This window comes from Solea solea, chromosome 8, assembly GCF_958295425.1.
Source record: "Solea solea chromosome 8, fSolSol10.1, whole genome shotgun sequence".
Lineage (NCBI taxonomy): Eukaryota > Metazoa > Chordata > Actinopteri > Pleuronectiformes > Soleidae > Solea > Solea solea.
Genome location: NC_081141.1, coordinates 13,755,882 through 13,778,558, shown reverse-complemented (window position 1 = coordinate 13,778,558; position 22,677 = coordinate 13,755,882). Strand labels below are relative to the sequence as shown.

The window sequence follows — 22,677 nt, the reverse complement described above, 5'->3', positions numbered from 1 at the left end:
AATTATAGGTTGAATTTTCAAATCCCAGTATACAAGCACAAGCAGGGAATCAATTTACTGAATGAAGTGTGCCTGTCTGCATTATGCTTGGTAGCGATATGCTAACTTTTACCAAGGGTTTTGCTGGTGGCTTCAAATCAGATTCTTATTTAAACTACGTTATGCTGCTTTTCCATGATACAGTTCTAGCACTACTCGGCTCTAGTTGACTCTACTCAGTTTGGTATCAGGCACATCATTTTCCATTACTCCATAGTACCTCTGTGCTAAACTGCCGTGATGTTGTTTTATATGCAACATCCAGTATTCTCTGGATCCTCTCGTCAGCCACCAAACATAGGAACGTCTGTACCTCGTCGACGGACCGCAGCCATGTATGCTCGCTGTAACTCTGTTGTCAGTTTTTAAAAATGGAGGGTTAAAAAGACCCATTAGATAAACAAATGATATGTCATCTTTTGTTATATATTGGGATGGGCTTGAATGTTCAATTATTAGTTTTATTATAAAAAGCTGATCAGTTAATGTGAATATTAGTAATATATCAGCAATACAAAACACAAAACTAGAAAATGTTTTATTAGCGATTGCATTGATTTAAAAAAATAAGATCCTCTCCTCCAAAAACTACCTCATTTGTGGTGCGTCTATTACCACAAGGTAGCAGCAGCATCAAGCATTTAGTACTGCATTTGGGGTTGCAGAAGTGATCAAATTTAAGAGGGTTCTTGAATGCATCTTGAAGCTGCTCCTCTAAGCTCAATAGGCTGTGGACCCAGCAAAAGTGATGGAATTTTCTAGGGTAACAATCTTGTTTGTTACTTTATTAAACATAAACCTTTACCTTAAAATAATAATACACTTTCTGAGAGCTATTTCTGGAGCTTCATAGCTTTATCTGGAACCAACTGATATTGTCTCAGCTTAACATAAGTAATGAAAAAAGACGTGAAACAACTAGTCCGACTAGTCTGCCCATATTACCAAAATGTGCCTACTAGGACCATTTTCGAATGGAATGGAACCAATGCTTATGTTTATGTTTCAACAGTAGCTGCCATGTCATCTCTAAAGACAATCTCTTCTCTCCCCCAGTGGCCAGTTTGCTGTGGTCAGAAGATGTCGGCACAGGAGTACGGGCGTGGAGTATGCCGCCAAATTCATCAAGAAACGGCGCAGCAAATCGAGCCGGCGAGGGGTGACGAGGGAAGACATTGAGCGTGAGGTGAACATCCTAAAGGAGATCCAACACCCAAACATCATCACGCTGCACGAAGTTTTTGAAAACAAGGCCGAGGTGATCCTCATCCTGGAGCTGTGAGTAGTTTTCTTTTTGTCTTCCTCTTTATTTGCCATGCTGACATTTTAAATTTAACCACTCATTTAGAAATAGACTGCTGACAACACATTTATTAAAGGTATCGACTGAAAACATATAATAAGGGGAACAATCTTTTTTTTCATATTGCAAAAACACCCATTCATCTTGGTTAATCCAAACTTTTTTCAAAATAATAAGAAAATTGGGATCAGTTATTATCTGCTCATGGTGTGAGGTATTCAGCAGTAGATGATAAATGAGCATTTTCTACATCCATGCTTTGACCTTAACATTTTTAATGTCTTAAACAAAGGTATATGTGCAGCTTTGCAGCATCTTATATAAACACTGTTGGCGTGACACACATTTTCTTTTCATATGAAATTCAGAATTAAAGTTGGTTGGTTCACAGGAGACAGATTTATAGACATAAATTGTCATAAGTTCTCTCAAGCCACAACTTGGCCCTAGTTAGTTTGTTAGTTACTTAGGTGGTTAGTTTAAATCTCACACTCAAGCCAGGATAACTCCAAAGGAAGAGATCAGCTACTCCCAATTCACCTTACATGTAATAAAATATAGAAAAACTAAAATAACCAAATAACCAAAATAAAACCTGCTGTTTTGACATTTTTTTAAGAACTAAAAAAATGTGAGATGCTACTTTGTCAGATGTTTTTCATAGCAAATATTCAGGATAAAATTATTCTAAATATTGACTGCATGCTTTAACATGCCTTTTTTTTTCCATCGGAGTACCAGTTAGACCTGTTGACCAGGTTATATGAAACTCCAAATATCATTTGTTTACATTGCAAGTATCCAGCTGACACAATTATTTAGAACAAACAAGCATAGAAGCTGAATAAAGTACACCTCTATTACTGGGTCACCTTATAACCAATAGTGATGAATGTAGCATTGAGAGCTGCAGCTGTCTGACCACATTCCTGACCAATGATCACTTACGATAGCTTGAAAGGAAGAAATGACGAGCACCGAACAGTGCAGTGCACGTGTGAATAATAAGTCTGTGGCTTATTTTCTGCTCAACATAGTAAACTGGTAGAGCAGGTCACTACGAGAGAGATAATATGCAAATATGTTTCAATCTCTAAATGTGAAGATGAGTTGTTGAAGTGCAATAAATCAGTAAATCTATTAGCATCGCATAGAGAAAGACAGAACTTATCTCATTTTATACTGTAGATTTAATTAGGCTTTATAACGTAAAATACTTTAGCACTGCAGCCCCCTGTAAAATATGTTATAGAGCAGTTGTGAACTCATCATCAGTGCAGTTTGTAAACCAAATATCCAAATATGGATCTTGTTTATTCACTTGAAGCCATTCTATTCCTGATATGACAAATGGACATTCATTTCAGTTATACCCTGTAAAATATAAAAAAAATAAAAGTGGTCCCATCTCCAGATATGTAGTGTCCACTGTGCGCCGCATGTTCTTTTCAATTGCTCAATGATGCTTGAAATAATACTTACATTGTCTAATCAAAACAATTGTCATAATTGTTGGTTGTGGAATATAAATTAAGTGGAGAAATAAAGGAAAATGCAAAGTACCTACTAGTTGATGGTTCACAAGATGCGTCTGTATAGGTTAATCTAATTCCTTATATCCATTCACTGTGGAGACATGGCAGTTTATTTTCCTGCCTTGTCTGCCATGGATGATGGAGCTCATACATGCCCAAACTTGTTCATGCCACATTCTCCCAGAAAGACAAAGCAGCTACGGGTCTTAGAGTATCTGACAAATGATTAAAAAACATTTGAACATAATTGAACATTTACATTATTTCAGAAATATTAATATTATTTTAGACTGTCAGGAGTAACAATTTCAAGTTTGTTTCTTGTTTTTTTACAAGAAGGTTTGTCTTTGTGTTGATCAGGCTGCATTTTACGTGGACATGTTGCTATGACTGTACTCAGTAGTCCATCCATTTACATGTAATGGACCTTCACATTTTTATAGACCTATTAATCAACTCATAATTATGAACACATGACTTAAAATCTGATTTATACACTGAGTGCCTGTGTTTCAGTTGAATCAGCACATCGTTGATGACTCTGTGTTAACGCCAAGCTTGTGTCATAAAATGCTGCTGACAGTCTTAGTTCAGTCAGAGACACGACCACTTATAAAGTGTCAAATGCTTTGAGCCTATTCAATTATTGTAATCTACCAAGGGAGGCTGTCATTTTAAAACGATCATACGCAAATGATATAATGAATGTGTTGAAGCTGCATTGCATAACTTTTATTAATTTTCTGTAGTTGTTGATGTTGTGTTGTGTATGTGTGCAGAAACAGTGAGTTACATCCTTCATCTGAAAACAAGCTCTGTCAAGCAATACGATCAGACCTGAGGGAGATTTTGTGTGTAAACAGTGACAGTGTAGGGGTAGGAGAGTGTTTATCATGTCAAATTGTTGAAAAACAGTTTTTTTTTAAGCTGTACAATTCAATTCTGATACATTCATAGCACTTATACTCCAACCTGTCTGCAGCTGCATCGCTTTACTAGTGCAATGTTGCTGCTGCCGTCATCTGTCTTGACAGAAAGCAAATCACTCCCCGTGTGCGGCGTGGGAATGTTGCCGGCTGACACAAGGTCTAAGTGATGCTTTACTGAGAAATGCAGAGTCATGTGGAGTTCATAGGCTTAATCAGCATGGTGTGGCAATGGTTTAATGCAATGGACATTTGTTTATATTTAAAAGTTATGCACTACAGTTTTAAATTCATACATTTAAAAAAAATTGTTTCACGTCATGGTATAAAAATATACGAAACCGCCTTAAACAAATACAGTCAAAGCTGTTGGGTCATGTAATGTTATGGCAGGTAAAACAACAAGCTACATTTAGATAGGGAAAAATATTTGACTCATGTCCTTTTGTCCTCCACATCCTGTCCTGCTCCTGTGCTGTGCTCTGGGTAAATACAACCACATCACCAACTGCCCTTTGACCTGAAACACTGACTGACCTATGAAAATAGTGTCAGAGACCGTGTGTTTGGACAGAAACCTCCTCTGTTGTCTGTGATGCTGCTGAGGCAGATGATGGAATAAACATAACAGATGTATAGGAAGGAGGGTCGTGTGGGTGGAGGGGGTGGAGGGGGTTGCGATACTAGTTGTGCAGCTGGTCTGGTGTTCCCTCCCTGAGGGGTGGAGTAGCATGTGTTTGGGTGTATTTGGAGGTTTCAGTTGCAGACGGACAAATTAAGAAAAGCACTGATATGCTGTGATTTTATTTTTTTTACAGCAGCATGTAACATTTTTACATTTTATATCACACATGAAAGAAACTTTAATGCTAGTGATATATCGACTTAAAGTATCAAAATAAAAATGTTTTTGTTAAATGGTCAGTGTACTGCAATTTAAATGTGTGTTTGTATTGGTGTATGTCTGAGTGAATGCTCAGAGACTGGATAAGCAGGATTGTAATTACAGTTATCTATGCGCTTCTTCTCTCTAGTCCTTTCTGTCACTTCCCCTCACTGCAGGCTTTCACTCACATTATCATGCTGTGCCCATGATAAATCTGCTCTCCTTCCCTTTCTTTTCTGCCTCTTCTCTTACTGCTTACCACTTTCAGTAGTCATTCTGTGATGGCTGAATTACAGTTGGCTTATTGAATGGTCTTCAATTGTAATGAGGGACCTCTGCTGACCTTAATATATATTGGTAGATGTAATGTTGGGTTTGTTTTGCCGCTGTTATTAAAATGCTAATTTTAAAGGAGCATATGACAAGATACCTCTGACATCAAAAGCCTTTCTCTTCTGTAACATGTTGGATCTTGTTGTTGTTTTTTCATAGTTACAAAATGGTATCAGTTCAATGATTTACTTAATCAGTAGCTAGTTTGATAATTGAATAATCATTGCTGACGTCTGTAAAGGATAACAAGTAAACATGGACTTTTCGTGCTTTGCTTTGTTATGCATGGTGCTTTGCTCAGTACATTCAGTTTTGCAAGTGAAATATGACCTTGGACAACGACATCCTTGAATGCAAAGTGTTATAACAGACAGTTTTCAAACAGCACTAAGTGAGTCAATAATTTAGTGGGTTTGCCAAAGTGTTGAATTTCATTTGAGGATTATAAAACTGTTCCTCATCCCCAGTTAAAAAATGAGTCTGTTTCCTACTTAACTGGTTTCTTACAAAGTTTCCTTTATAGAACATAAGTGACATGTTCGTGTACATATTTCCAGTCAAACAGTCCTTTTCCCCATCTTGCCCAAAGAACATTTTCATTATTTAAACATTGTAAAGCATTTCCTTGAGAACAGCACTGGTTAAAATGTACTTGGGATGTGTAAATTGGTCAGACTCGAATGCACCAGGATGATTAGATTACATCAGCTCAGCTCTGTTAAGCAGGGATTTGTGGCTGACTCTGATCAGAGAGATCTCACAATTTAACCCCCCCCCCCCTACTTTTTTTTTCCAGTGTGGCTGGTGGTGAGCTGTTTGACTTCCTGGCAGAGAAGGAGTCGCTGAGTGAGGAAGAAGCCACTCAGTTCCTCAAGCAGATCCTGGATGGAGTTTTCTACCTGCACTCCAAACAAATCGCACACTTCGACCTCAAGGTTCTGCTCTCTTGTGAAATAATAGATATAATATTTAATTGTAAACATTTTATCTTTTAATAGAAAACATTTAAGCTGGAAGTAAATTGGCAACTATTTACTTGATTAATTGCACTGTGTTGTTTTTTTTCATGCAAATGTACCAATTGTTTGCTGGTTCCAGTTTATAAGATATACACAAAGCACACTCAAAATAAACAAACAAACAAAAACATAGATAGATATAAACTTTATTGTTTGAAAGGAAAATAAATTATCTTTATTGTCATTATATAACCGAAATTGCACAACGAAATGACAAGGTCAGATGGAGGGTTGATCAAAGCCGCTGTGACTGAGTGCGCTGCCACAATGGACCAACCTGACCGAATGTCTCATGTCTTTTTTGGTGGGACAATAATGCATTTATATTTGGTTTGTTTAACTTATTACCATGACTAATCTCCTTTTTGGAATATTTTTATTTTATTATGGCGTGTGAGTACTTTAAACACCTGAGGGAAAAAGGCCATATATAAACAGACAAAATTGTCTTCAAGGCCTTTGCTAATTGCATAATATCTTTATGTTTGGAACCTTGTTGTTGTTAGTTCTTAATCTAAATCTCAGTCAATAGCATTGATTAGTTGTCCACTTACTGCTGGATATATGACCTCATTTGGGTGAAACATTCCAGACGACTCCTCCACTTTCAGAATGATCAGACAATTCATGCATCAAAGTTCAGGACATTTGACATGAGTTTCTGTGGGAATTGATAACCTCTGTGAAACACTTCTGATCAATGGCAGGGCTTTTACCAAACACTGATGGCTTCACTTGTGTATATATATAGCGATAGATACTGGTATTCACTGTCTAGTCGTAGCTCAGATCGAAATTCCTTTTGTTTACATAAATGATTTCTGTATTACTGCTCTATACCAAGAGTTCAGTGCCTTGTACTTCTCTTTCCTGCTGATAACGTTTTTTTTTGTGTTTGACACCAATAAAAGCCATTCTGGCAGTTTCAGCTCAAGGCTTTTTCCATAGATTTTTCTGTAGATATTTTATTGGGAGGCTTCTCCCCTGCAGTTTAAGACTCAAATTAAAGCTTCTTTCTGCGTAATTGAAACTACACTCACACAGTCGAACAATTTTTAGAGGCCAATCAATTCTACAGAGACTGTACTGTCGCCAGTCCCGGAACTAACAGTGTTCAAAAGCTCAATATGTTTGGTAGGGCAGAATAATGATGTACTCATGACTCATTATCGTTCATCTTGAATGAACTTTGTATCTGCACTGAAAGTGGAAGAGGATATCTTCTGCTTCATCTCATAGTAGAGGAGAATGGACAAGTTTTGGAAGGAAAACTGTTTAATTTGTCCCTAGAAACATCCATCCTCTGCTGTTTGGCTCTGCTTAGACTGCATTCTTGTAATCATTTCCTTTCTCCTACTTCCTCAAGAGGTTTTGCATGGGATTTCCATGGTTGATGAGCCTCCACAGTTTGTGGTTTTGAGTCTGACTTTGCTTCTCTGTCTCTCTCTCATATTTTCACTGAAGTTTTATTCCACCTACACTGGTGCAATAAATCACCATATTGACTCATAAAATGTTTAAAATAAGATCATCATGATCATTTAAGGTAATTGTTTTGTATAGCTGATTAATTAAAAACACCTTTTTGAAAGACTGTCACCCCAACTAAAACTGCCTTGGTCTGTTTTTAATTACACGGTTTCTTTATCTTTCCTTCTAGCCGGAGAACATCATGCTGCTGAACCGCTCAGTGCCTCACCCACGCATCAAGATCATTGACTTTGGCCTGGCCCACAAGATCGATTTTGGCAATGATTTTAAGAACATTTTTGGAACTCCAGAATTTGTAGGTCAGTGAACAATGTTTGGGTGTCTGTGTTTACATCATTAAACGCAAATTTGTCTCCACTCCAGCTTACCCTCTGTAATTTATAATGACTATTCGATAGACTGGTGATTTGCCAAAACACACACATACACTGTCTCATCTCTCCTCACCTATCTTGCTGCTTGGGGCAGCTGCCAAGCAGTCCTAGTCCATGCCAGGACCTGAACCTGTTCCCAGTGCAGTAGGGAGTGAATTAGTTTATTTGTTATTGAAGGTCCAGTGTGTAAGAATGAGTAACATCTAATGGTGAGACTACAGATTGTAACAGAAAGAGGAATCCTGTGCTCACCCATTTCCCAAATGTTTCAGGGAACTACGGTGGCCTTCACATACCAGGAAGGATGTTGTTCTTTTACATTTGTGTTGTGAGCTTCTATTTAAAAAGATAAATGGGCTGCTGAAGAAACATAGTGATGCAAGATGGTGGCCTCCATAAAACAAGAGCCTTTTCTCAAAGGCTTATTATGAGGCTAGTTTTAATTAAGAGTAATAATACAGACCTTCAAACATGCTTGTAGATGGTATATTATACGTCTGCCAATAACCAGTCCTAAATGTTACACAGTGGATCTGCAGCACCATTAGATTATAAAACTTTAATTATATCAAGAACAACAAATAATGCCATCTAAACACAAATGATCAGTGATAACGAGACTGCAAAGGTTTAAGTTAATATGAATTCGCACAATTCTTGTTTCCTATCAACTCAATTACGTATAGTTAAGAAAGCAATGCACTGTACTTAATTTAATTTCTCACACATCTGAGGGCCTGTGACTCAAGAAAAGAAAAGAAATAATCACAGTTCTTGCAGGTGTGATTCAAAAACTTATACCACAACACCTCCTAAAAAACAAAACAACTCCGTGAACCAGACTGTGATAACATGCTCACATATTACTTATCAGGAAGGATGAGCAGACTGCATGAGAACAAGAGGAAAAGAAAATGACATGTTACATGTTACATGTCATTTAGCCAAAAATATGACATGTACATTAAATGAATGTTAAGTTAGTGTAATGTGGCGTTGACCTGAATAGAAATAATATACTGTTTTATGTGTCTGCCTCACAGCTCCAGAAGTAGTCAACTATGAACCTTTGGGCTTAGAGGCTGACATGTGGTGAGTAATAAAATCTTAATCTGATTCATGTACACGGGCAGTTTGAAAACAATCATTGTTTTGAGGAATGTCTGCTGTTGAAATGCACATACACTGATGAATTGATGCTAACAATGTCTTTCATCTGTCTCTATTCAGGAGTATTGGTGTGATAACCTACATACTGTAAGTATCTAACACACCACCAAAGATGATCATATCAAATGATCGATATGTCATTAAATCTAAATCTAAAACGTGCATCGCTAGTTTTTATAGCTTCCTTTATGTTCACATTTTCTTACAAACCTCAACACGTCACCGCCCACTGAATACAATGTCATCACAATGTTTGTTGAAATGTGAGGGGAATAATGACGCTTCTTTGACCTCGAGCAGCCTCCGTGTTGAAGCATACACTGTCATGAATAATGCATAAAGCTTCATTCAAGCTTGATTCGTATTGCAGCTTTTTTACTTTCATTTTGTGTGTGATATTCTCACAGCAGTGGTGTGAATGCTGTGTTGCTTATTTTATTTAAAGAGATTTGTTTGACTGAGCAAACCAATCTGTTTTTTTTTATTAAATATCCACTTATTGAGTCATTGCTGACCTCATTATAAAAGCTCTTTCTTGACCTCAAACTGAGCTAAAATAATCATTATGCCTAATATTTTTTAATTCTAACTTTACATTTTTTTTTGCTTTTAATGTCAGAAAGAAGAGTTTGATTTATCACCAATTCAATTAGCTATTGCCAGAGTTGTTTTATATTACATTTATCATCAGAAAACAATGCAAAAGGTCATAAGATTCGTAATGGCTGGGTTATGGTTATGCTATTATTTCATTATTTTATTATCTAATTATTCAATTTCTATTGATTTACACTAATAAATACCTGGAATAGATGAGTTTAAACTAAATTTCACTCAGTTTCTTTGCTGTAGCAGTTTATTTTATTTTCCTGTAATTGAAAATGTAGAGAACAATTACAATCTGTTCTCAATCCCATAAATATGAAGCCACAAATGGTTAAATCAATAAGCATTAAAGCTCCAAATGGCACTGTTTGATTTTGTCTGCATTTTTGCTGTTTTGAAATTGATGTTGGCCTAATATTTTTTTAAAGACAATGATCTCTTTAAAGAAAGTTTATTTGACAGTTAGATGCTGGTATAGTTCCCCAATAGTACTGTTACTTGAATGTTTAGAAATCACAATCCACAATATGGACTGTCTCCATTGTTCAAGTCTTCATTCACCAGATCAGCTAGAAAATTATATCATATTGTGTAATGTGTACATGGCTGATGTGTTCCTAATTTAGTTTTTGCCATTTCTTCTTTCAAACCTGCTACTTAGTTCTCCACAGCTAATAGCTTCCATTGAACCAATGACTGCTCTCACTGTAGCAGTCTACAGACGTGCCAGCACAGTTTCATTTAACGGTGAACCGCAGATCAGCTATTGGTCCTTGATGCTATTGTCCTCTTTCGTTCTCTCCCTCCTACAAGACTTTCTGAGCTCCCACACACCTTTATCGTCCTTTACAGAGACTCCTACACAAATCCAAACACATGAACTATATCAGGTGTATTTGCCCACACACACACACACACACACACACACACACACACACACAAAGGTAACATAATGGAGAACAAAAGTCATGTCTAAACTATAGTAAGGTAAACACAGCGACAGGACCAGTTACCAACACATGTCATTATTATATGAGAACTAAATGCAAACACTACATACTTAATTTTAGGGGAAGCATGTATAGGTGCTGCCTAAATGATGTATACATTACATCCATACTCACATACTGTATGTACAGTACAAAATAATCCCTTGATCTTTATTCATGCTGACCACCTACACATGTGTCACAGCTCTGCCTTGAAGGGTAGAAAATAGATTGTTCACTGGTTGTTGATCACAGTAGAATTGCACTGACTCTTTATCTCCTGTCATTAAACAACAGTGTGAGAGAGAAATCCAAAAGGGACTCATTTAATAAACAACTGTGGATGGTTTTTTTGGAGTCTTTCCAAAACCCGTTCTGGGATTATTCTGCTTGAAGGATAACCCAGTTGCCGCAAAGTGATGAAAACTCAATTAGGCAGCTCCGAGTAGTAGTGAGAGAGACACTAGTGTTTGCACCTGTCAATAAAGTGAGAGACTTGCCAAGTCTGAGGCAATGGAACCTGAAATCATTTGGTTAAATGTGGTGAAATAGCAACTTTCTGCTCTGCTGGAGCCCTAATTTGGGCTTCAGAAATGGGCACATTTCATCATGTTAGTTGTACACTCTGCATCTTCAAGTCTTATTTAGGAGGCATTTTGAGAAAATGGTGGATAAAATGTTGCCACAGATCCCTGATTAAGCACATTACTGCTGCTTCTACTGCCAAAAGTAAGGAATTATGTTGCTGTGAGCGGCTGCTCCATATTCAGTCGATAAATTCATGCATTTCTGCTGAAATTTAATGTGACCTTCACCACATCCATGCTTATCTAAGCTGCTCCTAGTTAATTAGTGGCTGGTGCTGCTGACAGGCTGGAGAGACTTTAAAGGAAAAGGGAAGACCAGGGTTTGTCGCAGACTTGGGTTTAGTTTATTCTCTTGAGCTCCAGGAATATGTGACCTTATCACAAGTGTGCAGTGTATGTGTTGTTTATTCTCTGGGCTTTATCCATTTAAACATACATTTGTCGTGCATGTTGCAACATTATCCCTTCACTTGGTTTTCACAGTGTCCAGTTGGCTTGTCTGAGTGTTTGACCAACAAACACTTAATATTTCAGCCACAATCTGCCAGTTATTACCTTTAATTTGTGTTTTTGTCTATAAAATATCCTCAGTCTTCTAAAACACATACATATTAATTAATGATCTCTCGAAAAATCAACCGTACACATTTGGAACAATTGACTGTTAAAATAAAAAATAGCTGTGATGGACTGATCACATATTTATCACTTACAGTATAATACATTATTGTTAACCTCTCACCCATCTTCTAGTTTGAGCGGTGCCTCTCCTTTCTTGGGTGACAACAAACAGGAGACGTTGGCCAACGTGTCGGCCGTTGACTACACATTTGACGATGAGTTCTTCAGCAACACCAGCGTCCTGGCCAAAGACTTCATAGCAAAGCTCCTTGTCAAAGATCCAAAGTATGTATAATCCATCCTTTTGATCAGTTGTTTCATTTAACATGTATGTGGGACAATGGTCCTCAGGTGTATTTTTTATCAGAACAACTGTCCAAGCCACAAATAATGTTCTACATACAGCAGAGTAAACAGACGATGAAACCAGAAACCCTTGTGACCCTCTAATATACTTCTGGCACTGATTACTACTTGAAAGCATTTATATACTCTACTGTCTGTTGTTTTCCAATAGCACTGTATAATACATGTTCCCAAACTCTGCACACTTAGTACTTTTACACAGATGATACACCATTTGAAGTATTTTGTGGTTTGGTGTCATGCCCAAAGACACGCTGGCACATCCAAGAACCTTCTGATCACTTGATGAGGACCTTAAATTATAAATAAAACATAAAATTAATGACGTATAATGTAAAAACACTGGAGAGATTATACAAATATATATATACATTAAATTAAAAAAAAACACAAAGTGATAATATAGAGTTAACTGTGTATCTGCGAATATCTCACTTTGGGTAAGGCCAAAAAATAAAATAATCTGTTTTATACTCTTTATTTAATAATGTATAGTGTATAAATATCTCCACTTTGCTTTAAGAAATTCTAAAACCAGAAAAGCAAAACATGTGAATACAGGCTCTCTTTCCTTGACTCTAAAACAGTGCACCTATTATATCACCAAGTTGCTCTAGCAACAACTGAATAGCTGCAGTTACACTTAAAGGCAGAAACTCACTTGTAATTACCTCTGTTTTTCCCAAATAATGGAGCGGGTGTGAGGGGCCAAACAGAGGTGAACAATGGTAGGTGTGGAAATAGTCTCACAAGTTAAAGACAATGAAAGGTAGGCAGGTTTCTTTAAAGACCTGTCCACACCTGGGATTAACATCCATCATCACGTCCAGATCACGCTAAATACAGGTCTGAATCATGCACCATATGTAAGAATGTTTGCAAATAGTCCCGGTTGCTTCATTTAGGGTGAACAAAACTTACTCGGATACATTTTGAGTAGCCATGTTGCCACATTTCTGAGACGCATGACTGCAATCTGTGGTCAAGATACTTTTCCAAGCCTTTCTCAGCTAATGATCTTAGTTTAATATCATCATCTCTGGCTAAGCAGTGCTGAGTGCTGATTTCAAAACATCTCCAAAGGTGATGTATTTGTTGAATAAATGGGGGATGTAAACACAAAGTGATTGTCACATAAACCGTGTTCCTGATATTGTAGTTCTCGGTAGTTTGTGTCACTACCCTATTTGTGTTTTATTAAGAAAACAATGAACATTTTCTTAGGGAGGTAAGAAAGGGTGGTTGAACAGTCGTCAGCATAACAGAGAATTGGTCCACTTCTTTTTCACCGAGTTTGAATTAAGAACAAAATCGCTTTGCTAAACTTTTCATGGCGACATTATCTGACAGTCCCTTTTTTTTATCTCTTTTGTTAAATGGCTGAGATATTGTCACATTAAATTGCACTGTACAGTAGGGCTGTAATTGCCTAATGATTTCTTTTTTTCTTTTTATTATCCATGAATGTGAACTAATTCTGGAATCCGTGAAATGTCTCTAAATGATAAACTATGGTCATGAATAGGCCTGTCGCAATTATTCCATAATTGTCTGATTGCGATTTATTGTTCTAACAGCCATTATTTAGCGTAATGATCATAATTATTCTATTGGACACAAAAAAATCCGACCCAGTTTGTAAATACAATCCCAGTTACTTTTTAAAACACCTTTCCCTTCTTGTTAGCAGTGTACTAATCCATATTTATTTGAGGCTATTTTCATACAACCAACCACTTACGTTTCTGGAATTAGAGTTGTTATGCCACATCAGTGCATTTTTTTTCTCTTTAAAAATGAAAAATAATATATATCAATTCAATAAAGGTACATTTTAGTCACATTTATTGGTGAAGTTGCATGTTGCAGCTCAATATCCTTTCCTTCCAATTGTGTTGGAGAACCTTTGCAGCCTTAAAAATATATTTAGTTTGTCCTTTGTGGGCCATCATAAAAATAAGCCTCTGTAGAGTTGACCTGGCTTCTGATATAATATAAAAGCCTCAATTTGGGGTAAAGAAAAACAACAATTTATACAGTCATGTGATTGTTCCCTTACAGACAAATTATTATTATTATTATATATTTAATATCTAATGGCTTGTTTTGTCTTTATTAAAATTATTTGTCCTACATAATAGGCCTGAGTGACTGTCAGCTGCTGGAATATCTAAGATACTAAACAAATGTTTTCTTCTTCTTAAACCTTTACATCTTCTGTCTGCAGAAAAAGAATGACGATCCAGGAAAGCTTCCAGCATCCCTGGATCAAGGTTGGAATCCTATATATAATGTTTAATAATAATCATCTTGTTTAATTGTTTTATTTTATTCTGTGGTTGTCATTGATATTAAAATATCTTGGATTGGTAAACTAAACGTTGTCAGGCCTCCAAAAAAATAAATTAATGTTCTACCACATTAATAGTTTATTCATTAATTCTCATATCTCTGTTGTGTTTGTGAAATCAGCCAAAAGACACTCAACAAGCGTTGAGCAGAAAGGAGTCGGCTGTCAACATGGAGAAGTTCAAGAAGTTTGCAGCTCGAAGAAAATGGAAAGTAAGTGTATTTTTGTGATGCCGTCCTTTGATGTCACCCCTATTGCTGCAGATTCGTCATACTGCCATCACCATAGCTGTCTTTGTGGCTGTTTCCTTGTCTGTTCTGGTTCATCACCACTGACCCATAGCTGCTCCCATCCTACAAGAAATGCTGGAATTTTTTTTTTTTCCCCCTGAGATGGTTTGGTGATGCTGTCACACCATGTCTCTGGCTGCCATTAAGATTCTGGCTCACTGGAAGCTTCTGGCTTAATTTGACATTGAATGTATTGCAGTATTTCCACATATGAAACTGGCACAAAAGTGTCATAATGCAGTTATAAATAATGTTTGCTAAGGTGAGGCTGTTGGGTTCATGAATTATCTTAAAGGCGACATAGAATGCTTGTATCACACATATATGTTAGTTATGGAGGTCTACTTACATATATTAACTTGTTTTCATGGTTAAAATCCTCCTAATCGCTGCAAACGAGCCGATCAAAATATCTCCTCACTGACGCTCTCGTCAGCCGCGCTGTTTCAGACCAAAACCACACCCCCAGAACCAGGACTGTGTTGTGATTGGCCAGCCAACGAGAGCTTTCCTACTGTACTGTGATTGGCCAGGTACCTGGAAGTGACGTAATAGATAGGCCAGCTCTCAGATACACAGCTCCCCCTCTGGCACGGTGGATGCTCTGCATCTCAGCAGCTACAACGAGAGTAGTTCTTCTTCTTCTGCGGTTGAATGTACGCAACCGGATGTGCCTGGACTAGTGCCCGCACAGGGAGGCGCTACGGTGGTGAGAGGAGTGGTGAGGATTTTTGATGACGACGTCAAACTACGGAAGTGCCGAACCGCTTCGCAGAGCCCAGGAAAACAATACAACACTATTTTCTCAGCAGTGGCTGAACGGTTTGTTCTGAAGCTTTAGGGTTTCATAAACGAGGTAATGACGCAGATACACACACAAACGCAGCGTTAATTGGAGCTTCCGGTCTATGTGGGCTTTAACATGCAAATAAAAAAACAACTGTGATTGGTTCTGCTGTTTAAAATCCAAAATAGTAAAATCCAAAGACCAAAACTAGACAGTTTGATGGTTTACATCTGCACATCTGTTAACCTCTGCTCTAAAATGATCTGCAAAACACACATAAAGAGTGCATTCTGTGGTGACTAAATGAATGCTCAGATCAGTGTATTTACTACCTCTCTAGTCAAACTCCAGCTGCTGCATTCAGATTGGCTTTCTCATCCCATGCTTGTGTCACTGGTACACTCTTTCATCACCTTCTTTTCTAATCAGCAGAAGGCCTTTTATTAATGCTGGAGCTGTTGCTTCGTCACTTTTCCTCCGCTGGTTAACGTGTGGTGAAAACAATTGAGGGGCTTGTCTCACTGAGCACCTGGTTAGACAGCTAAAACTCGGTATCAGATTTTACTAACAGATCACGCCCCCCTGCACTGCTCCACACTCTCCCTCCTACTTGACCTCCCTTAGCTCTCAGCCCACTTCTTGCAATTTTCAAAATCAGCAATTGGGTGAATAATATGTGTAAATAAAAAGCAGGAGTATTTTTTTATTCCAGAATTAATAAATTGTGGTTGGAATAGAGACCTTATTTCAGCAGAAACATGTAAGCATACATCCGCCATTGTTTTTGTGCGAGACGTGTGCTACAGTTATAGTTGGTTAAAGTGAAAGCCTTTAATGGAACGGGAATGTTTTAATGATCAGCCACACACAAGATGGGAATGTGGATGCAAAGCACTGTACGAACTTGTTCCTCCTCCGAGGAATAAGTGAACGCACTGTGGTTGAAAGACTTACATTTCTAGAAGTCACTGGAGCGTCCCTATGGCTGTTTGTTTCACTTTGTTGCCAATAAACCTATAGAGACCATCAGGTTGGGCTTTTAAACGTCGGCAAAACTTCTAAGGCAACATCTGATAACGACATCAACAGCCGCAGATAAAACCAGAGGTAGACATTATTCCGTGTTGTCTGAGTTGGTGTCCCAAGTGACAGTTGATATAGTTGTGTACTTAAAACCGCTTTATATTGCCTCCTTTGTGTTATATGAGACCACTTCCTCATTTTGTCCCCTTAAAATGTACACAGATGTGGAACTGACCTACCATTGGATTCCCCCAACATTGTCAAGAAAGCAAACGTGCTTTATTTGCAGATGTGTGAAGAAAGTGAATACCAGAAGTGGTACACAGAAATTGCACTTGCATTTGTGCCTTGGAAAAAGTAATCGAGGACAAGAAACTAAAGTAAAATTAAATAGAGTTTTACACCTGCCTCAGTGTTCATTACCACATTAACACATTTCCTCTCTTTTCTCCAGCAATCCGTCCGGCTCATCTCCTTATGCAACCGTCTGTCCCGGTCCTTCCTGTCCAGAAGCAACATAAGTGTGGCACGAAGTGATGACACACTGGTAAGAGCTCAATGAACTTCTTTCATTTAGACTGTACTGACAGACAAAACAACAAGGCTATAAATGTGACCTGAGAAAAAATGTCCAGCACGCGGATGTTTGACATGTTATCTCCACAATCCTAGCCTATGAGCCTAATGAATGTAATTAACAGGAGACTAGCAGATTAATGAGTTTCAATTTGCTTTTGGTGAAGTGCATTAACTCATTGGGAGCATGAGCTCTCAGTTACAGCTCTGGAATTTTCAGCTCGACAATCTTTGCTGAGAATCTCAAGCTTCTACATGTAATTGATCTGTTTCTCTTTTCCTCCCAAGTGCCACAGGCCAGATGTTTGTAGAATTGTAGGAAGTTCATTGTGCGTGTTTTTGTGTGTGTCTGTGTGTGTGTGCGTCTGTGTATTACCTTACAACCAGGCTGAGCTGGCAGGAATGTGCCTCCAGAGAAGGAAAGTCTTCATTTGAGACAGAGTTTATGTTATTTATGTGCATAAAAGTTGATAGTGATAAGCCTTAGAGGTGTAAACACTGCAGCGTCTGTTGGAGGCTTAATCATTTACGAGGCATTAACAGCAGGCCAAGGCCGGACCTCCTTCCTTAATGGATTACATAGCAACCTCATTGTGCCACAGGTGAGCTGGAAGGTATAAATTGACACGTCAAAGCTGCTGTGCCCCCTGTAGTACACAAACAGAACTGCAGCTGAGGTTTTATGTTTACAAGTTTTAGCTTCACTATAAATTATTGTTTTAATGGCTAAGCGGTTTCATGGTTAAGTGCTTTCTCTAAAGATTTTTCTCAGTGGGTTTTAGTGCAGTTTCTCTCTTTATACATTATCAACGAAGAAAAGTGTCTGCTCTTCTCTGTTTACCTCTTAGACTACAACGGTAGTGTAGGAGCAGGTGCATTGACTCACAAGTGAACCGATAAACTGCTGATAAAGCACGCTGAGAGTTTTTATATAGTTACACTATTTGAGAAGAAGTTAACTATAGCTCAAGTGCACCATCAAGCCATATTTCTACACATGCCTAAGAAGTCCTGAACTGGAGAGAAATGGTTTTCAGTTTTTGCTCCGTAATTCTTTACTGCACATGTAACATATAACGTGTGAATAGAAGAACATCTGTGTTTGCTTTTGTTTTATTTCTATTAGTTCTGTTTCCAATGAAGTACGCATTCTAGCTCTGATCCATCTCATGACTGCATGATCCCCTCATAAAGCACATTATAACCTCTTCTTCTGTAATTTCCCAGCTTGGGATCAATAAAGTATATCTATCTATCTTCTTAATAAGCTTCTTAATAAGCTTCTGGCATGAAACCATGTTAAGCAGTGGAGAAAACGCACTTACAGCCTCTTTAATAATAAATAAATCAGTGTCGTACTTGCTGACAAATATTCCTCCTGTTCATCATTATGTCTAATCATCATGTCGGTCAGTCAGCGAAACTTTTCACTTTCCTTGTTAAGTTTCTATGTTGACTCTCACCAGCTGTCTTCTCTGAAAGTCATACACATCCCTCCCATCCTGTGTCATGAATTGGCATTTTCGAAAGATAATCCCAAACCACCGTGGTGACAGTGAGTCTCCTGCAGTCATGAGTTTGGAGCTCATTTATATTTGTGTTGTGTTTTCAGCTCTCTGCACTGCTTTAGTCATGGCTCCCCCAGCAGGGAGGTTATGTCAAGGAATGTAGCAGGAAAACACGCTTGGCTGAACAAATGCCACATCAGCCTTGCCTCCTATCCCTGCCTTTCTTCTTCTCATCTCTTTGTGCAGCAGAGCGCCACCGTCAATTTCTGTCTGGTTTGAGGTTATTAGGTCACATGTCACCACCAGCAAAGAAAAAACGGTGTATTGATACTACATGTTGAAAATAAATTGTAGATTTAAATGGAAGTTCAGCTATTTTTCTGTTTTTTTCTATGTTTTTTTGGTGCCTGAAGAAGATATTTCTATCACATGGTGTCATGTGATAGAAATGTAAAAAAAAGAATTTGGATTGTTAACACTCACAGGACTAGATCATCCTATGAGCAGCGGAAGAGTAACTGTTGTTTCTCCCGTTTAGGATGAGGAAGACTCCTTTGTGATGAAAGCCATCATCCACGCCATTAATGATGACAATGTGCCTGGTCTGCAGCATCTGCTCAGCTCTTTGAACAGTTATGACGTCAACCAGCCCAACAAGGTGACTCACACAGATAGAGCATCTCTAATATAAAACCGCACAGACCTTTTTCACAGCAGCCATTGCTTCATGTATTCATCGAAACAGTTAGACACAACTGACACAGTTACATTAAAGGCTTAACACAACGGAACCTTCATTAATCTTATCGTATGCTACAGTACAGTCTTAACCCTCTTTTTTTGCCTTGTCTAGCTTTTTGCCAGAATTAACTGCTAAACGTATTAATTATGTGAAGGGGTGTGGTTTGATCCAAGCTGGAACCCCTTTAATTTTGGACTGGATCTAGTTAAGGCGGAGGCTAAAGGACTATTTTTCATTTTATTTATGTAAGTGTGCTGTAACTGTTTCATTACTAAATATATATAATATATATAGATAATGTATAATAATTGTATATAATTGATAATATCTGAATTTGTTGATTTATTTGTCATTAATTTCTTCCATACATAATATTAGTCAGATTCAGTGAAGTTGGTGGATAACGGGATACGACATTACTTGTGTGTGTTTTCTATGATGTGGATTCAGATCGTAATGTGGATTCCAGAATTTTTAGACTTGTGCTCTGCTGTATGTGTGTGTGTGTGTTGCAGCATGGGACTCCACCGCTCCTGATTGCAGCTGGCGGTGGAAACATTCACATCATTGAGGTTTTGATGAGGAAAGGTGCAGAGATCAAGGCCCATGACAAGGTAAAGACTTGGCTGTTTTCTGTAATCAGTGTGACTCTGACAACCAGCTGTTTACTTTAATAGACGGGCATTTAAATTGTTAGAGCTGCAGCGATGAAGGCTGACAGATGTGATTATGACAGAGACCATCAATACTAAAAATAGATACAGCCTTGAACTCATTGCACTCAGCTGTGCTGCACTTTTAGGGAATACCATATGATAAACTACAAACACTGCCCTTAGTTTTACATTTGTCATATTTAAGAGATACATTTCACTATATTACCAAGTTCTGAAGTGAATAAAGAACATATTTTGTGGTTTTCATGGGAAGGTATTGACTTTTATCAAAAAGGATTCTTCTAAAGAAATATATTCTGTGCTTAAATAAATTCAGCCTCTACTCTGTACCTCGTATTTTTTTTTAGCATAAAACATAACAAAGTTATCAGGATTACAAGCATGGAAGCTTTGTTTTGTAATTCCAGACACATTGTTACCAGTTTTCAAGGAGGATCATTTTTTAACCATCACCACTGTCTGACTTTCAGTAACCATGACAAGCACAGCTTGAATATTTATTTTTAAGTTGAGAAAATGTGCTGTACAGTATGTTAAAAGTATATGTTCTTATATATATGAATATGTATATCTTCTGGCTGCAGACACAGTTCCTGTGAGCTTGATGTTACTGTATATCCTGCAATTTTTCCTCTCTCCGTTTCCTTTAGAGTGGAGCCAATGCTATCTACTACGCAGCGCGACACGGCCATGTCGAGACCCTGAAATTCCTTCATGAAAAGAAATGTCCACTGGATGTTCAAGATAAGGTGGAACTGCTGTCCTCTCGCCGCCTGTCTCACAGTCGCACATAAGCGCACACATACACAAACAGACATTCTTACAATGACTCAACATAGTGTTATCTATCAGCAATTGCTCATGTACGCCTACACCATTAAAGCTCTTGAGAGCCATTACTTAGATTCTCCAAAATGCCCCAAAACACACAAACACTCACAAATGCACATTCACAAATTGACACTCACAGACCGCACGCACCTGGGGAGAAAACCAGTTACTCTGGCACTTGATCAGCGTATTTGCTGTTGCTATAGAAACAGTTCTTGCTGAGGAAGATGGGTTGTGTGAACGTGTGGGTGTTTGCTTTTGATGCTGCCCTCCATCATAGAGCTTGCGTGGAGAGACCAAATCCCAAAAGCATTTTTGAAATCGCTTCAATCATTTTTTCTGATAGTGGTTCCTCCTCTGTCTGAGGCAGGGAAGACTCCTCCTCCTCCTCCTCCTCCAACACCAGAGCTAATATGCAATCGAGGCACTTACCTGATTATTATCTAGTTCCTGTCCAAAGAATATTTATGTTTCATTTTACTTTATTACACTATAAACCTAAATCACAAGCCGGGGTATAAATGTGTATCCAGTAATTGCCTTAAAGTTGTAAGTCCTTTCAACACCTTTTTAACAAGGTGAACCTTTTCTCTCTGCTGTGTTTTATATAATCTCCTCTGATTAAATTGTTTTGTCTCCAGTTTAAATCCCCAAGATATTATTTTTAGTGATTGACTTTCCCATCAACAAGTGAACACCATGTCTTGGTTATTGGTTCACATAACCTTCTTCCCTTTTTACAAGCTCCTGCTCTGACTGGCAGTTATACTATTAGAGCCGCTCAATCAATGTAGAAGTGTTTGGGAAGTTGCTGACTCAGAGTTAAAAGAGTTGACATAGCAGGAAGCATTTGATAGCTGTTATTTTTATACCTCTAAGTGCTAAAATGTTGTACTTCTTATATAGTGATTTATGTGCATAAAAGCCTTCTGTGGTTTATTTTAGTCAACACAATGATGAGCAAGTTACATCAGTATATTCTTCTCTCCTGTGTTGCACTTATCACACAGTCTGGAGAGACGGCTCTTCATGTGGCAGCTCGCTATGGCAATGTGGATGTGGTGAACTACCTGTGCAGCATCAGAGCCAACCCAGACCTGGCTGACAGGGTAAGCACATGTGCACATGAACATAAACAGCTGACAAATGATCTAGTGAACATTAAAGGTGTCCTTCTCCCACCAAAGTATGCATGTTTTATTCTGTCTTGGTCTACATTTCCATCTCCAGGAGCAGGAGACCCCGCTGCACTGTGCTGCCTGGCATGGATACTCCGCAGTAGCCCGGGCACTCTGCCAGGCTGACTGCCATGTGGATGTGAAGAACCGCGAGGGCGAGAGTCCGCTGCTGACGGCGTCTGCTCGAGGTTTTGTGGACATCGTGGAGTGTCTGGTGGCGCACGGGGCAGATCTGGAAGCGACTGACAAGGTAGTAAACAGCATACACATTTCTCACTTTTCTGACTTCTGTTTGACTGCAAACGTTTTAGCACAGCATGCAGTGTACAGTGACAATGCAGGCTTTATTGTTGATGCAGTATGAAACAGAAAATGACTTTGAATACCAGATCCTTCTGGGTATTCTCAGTGCTTCTGGGCCTGCCTCGGGGTTTCCTCCCATCTGGTTTGTACTAAGTTCATCTTAAAAA

General features: G+C 38.3%; 1 protein-coding gene across 1 annotated transcript in view; it reads left to right on the top strand.

The window, feature by feature from the left end:
- Positions 1–22,677, top strand: part of dapk1 (death-associated protein kinase 1) — a 62,631-nt gene that overhangs the window by 21,985 nt on the left and 17,969 nt on the right. Inside the window, exons 3-16 of the mRNA XM_058635951.1 lie at positions 1,096–1,317; positions 5,819–5,957; positions 7,702–7,831; positions 8,950–8,998; positions 9,137–9,163; positions 12,012–12,164; positions 14,473–14,518; positions 14,718–14,807; positions 17,150–17,242; positions 19,318–19,437; positions 20,037–20,135; positions 20,849–20,947; positions 22,040–22,138; positions 22,260–22,457. Coding sequence (XP_058491934.1) covers positions 1,096–1,317; positions 5,819–5,957; positions 7,702–7,831; positions 8,950–8,998; positions 9,137–9,163; positions 12,012–12,164; positions 14,473–14,518; positions 14,718–14,807; positions 17,150–17,242; positions 19,318–19,437; positions 20,037–20,135; positions 20,849–20,947; positions 22,040–22,138; positions 22,260–22,457 — 1,564 coding nt within the window. The remainder of the gene's footprint in view (positions 1–1,095; positions 1,318–5,818; positions 5,958–7,701; positions 7,832–8,949; positions 8,999–9,136; positions 9,164–12,011; positions 12,165–14,472; positions 14,519–14,717; positions 14,808–17,149; positions 17,243–19,317; positions 19,438–20,036; positions 20,136–20,848; positions 20,948–22,039; positions 22,139–22,259; positions 22,458–22,677) is intronic.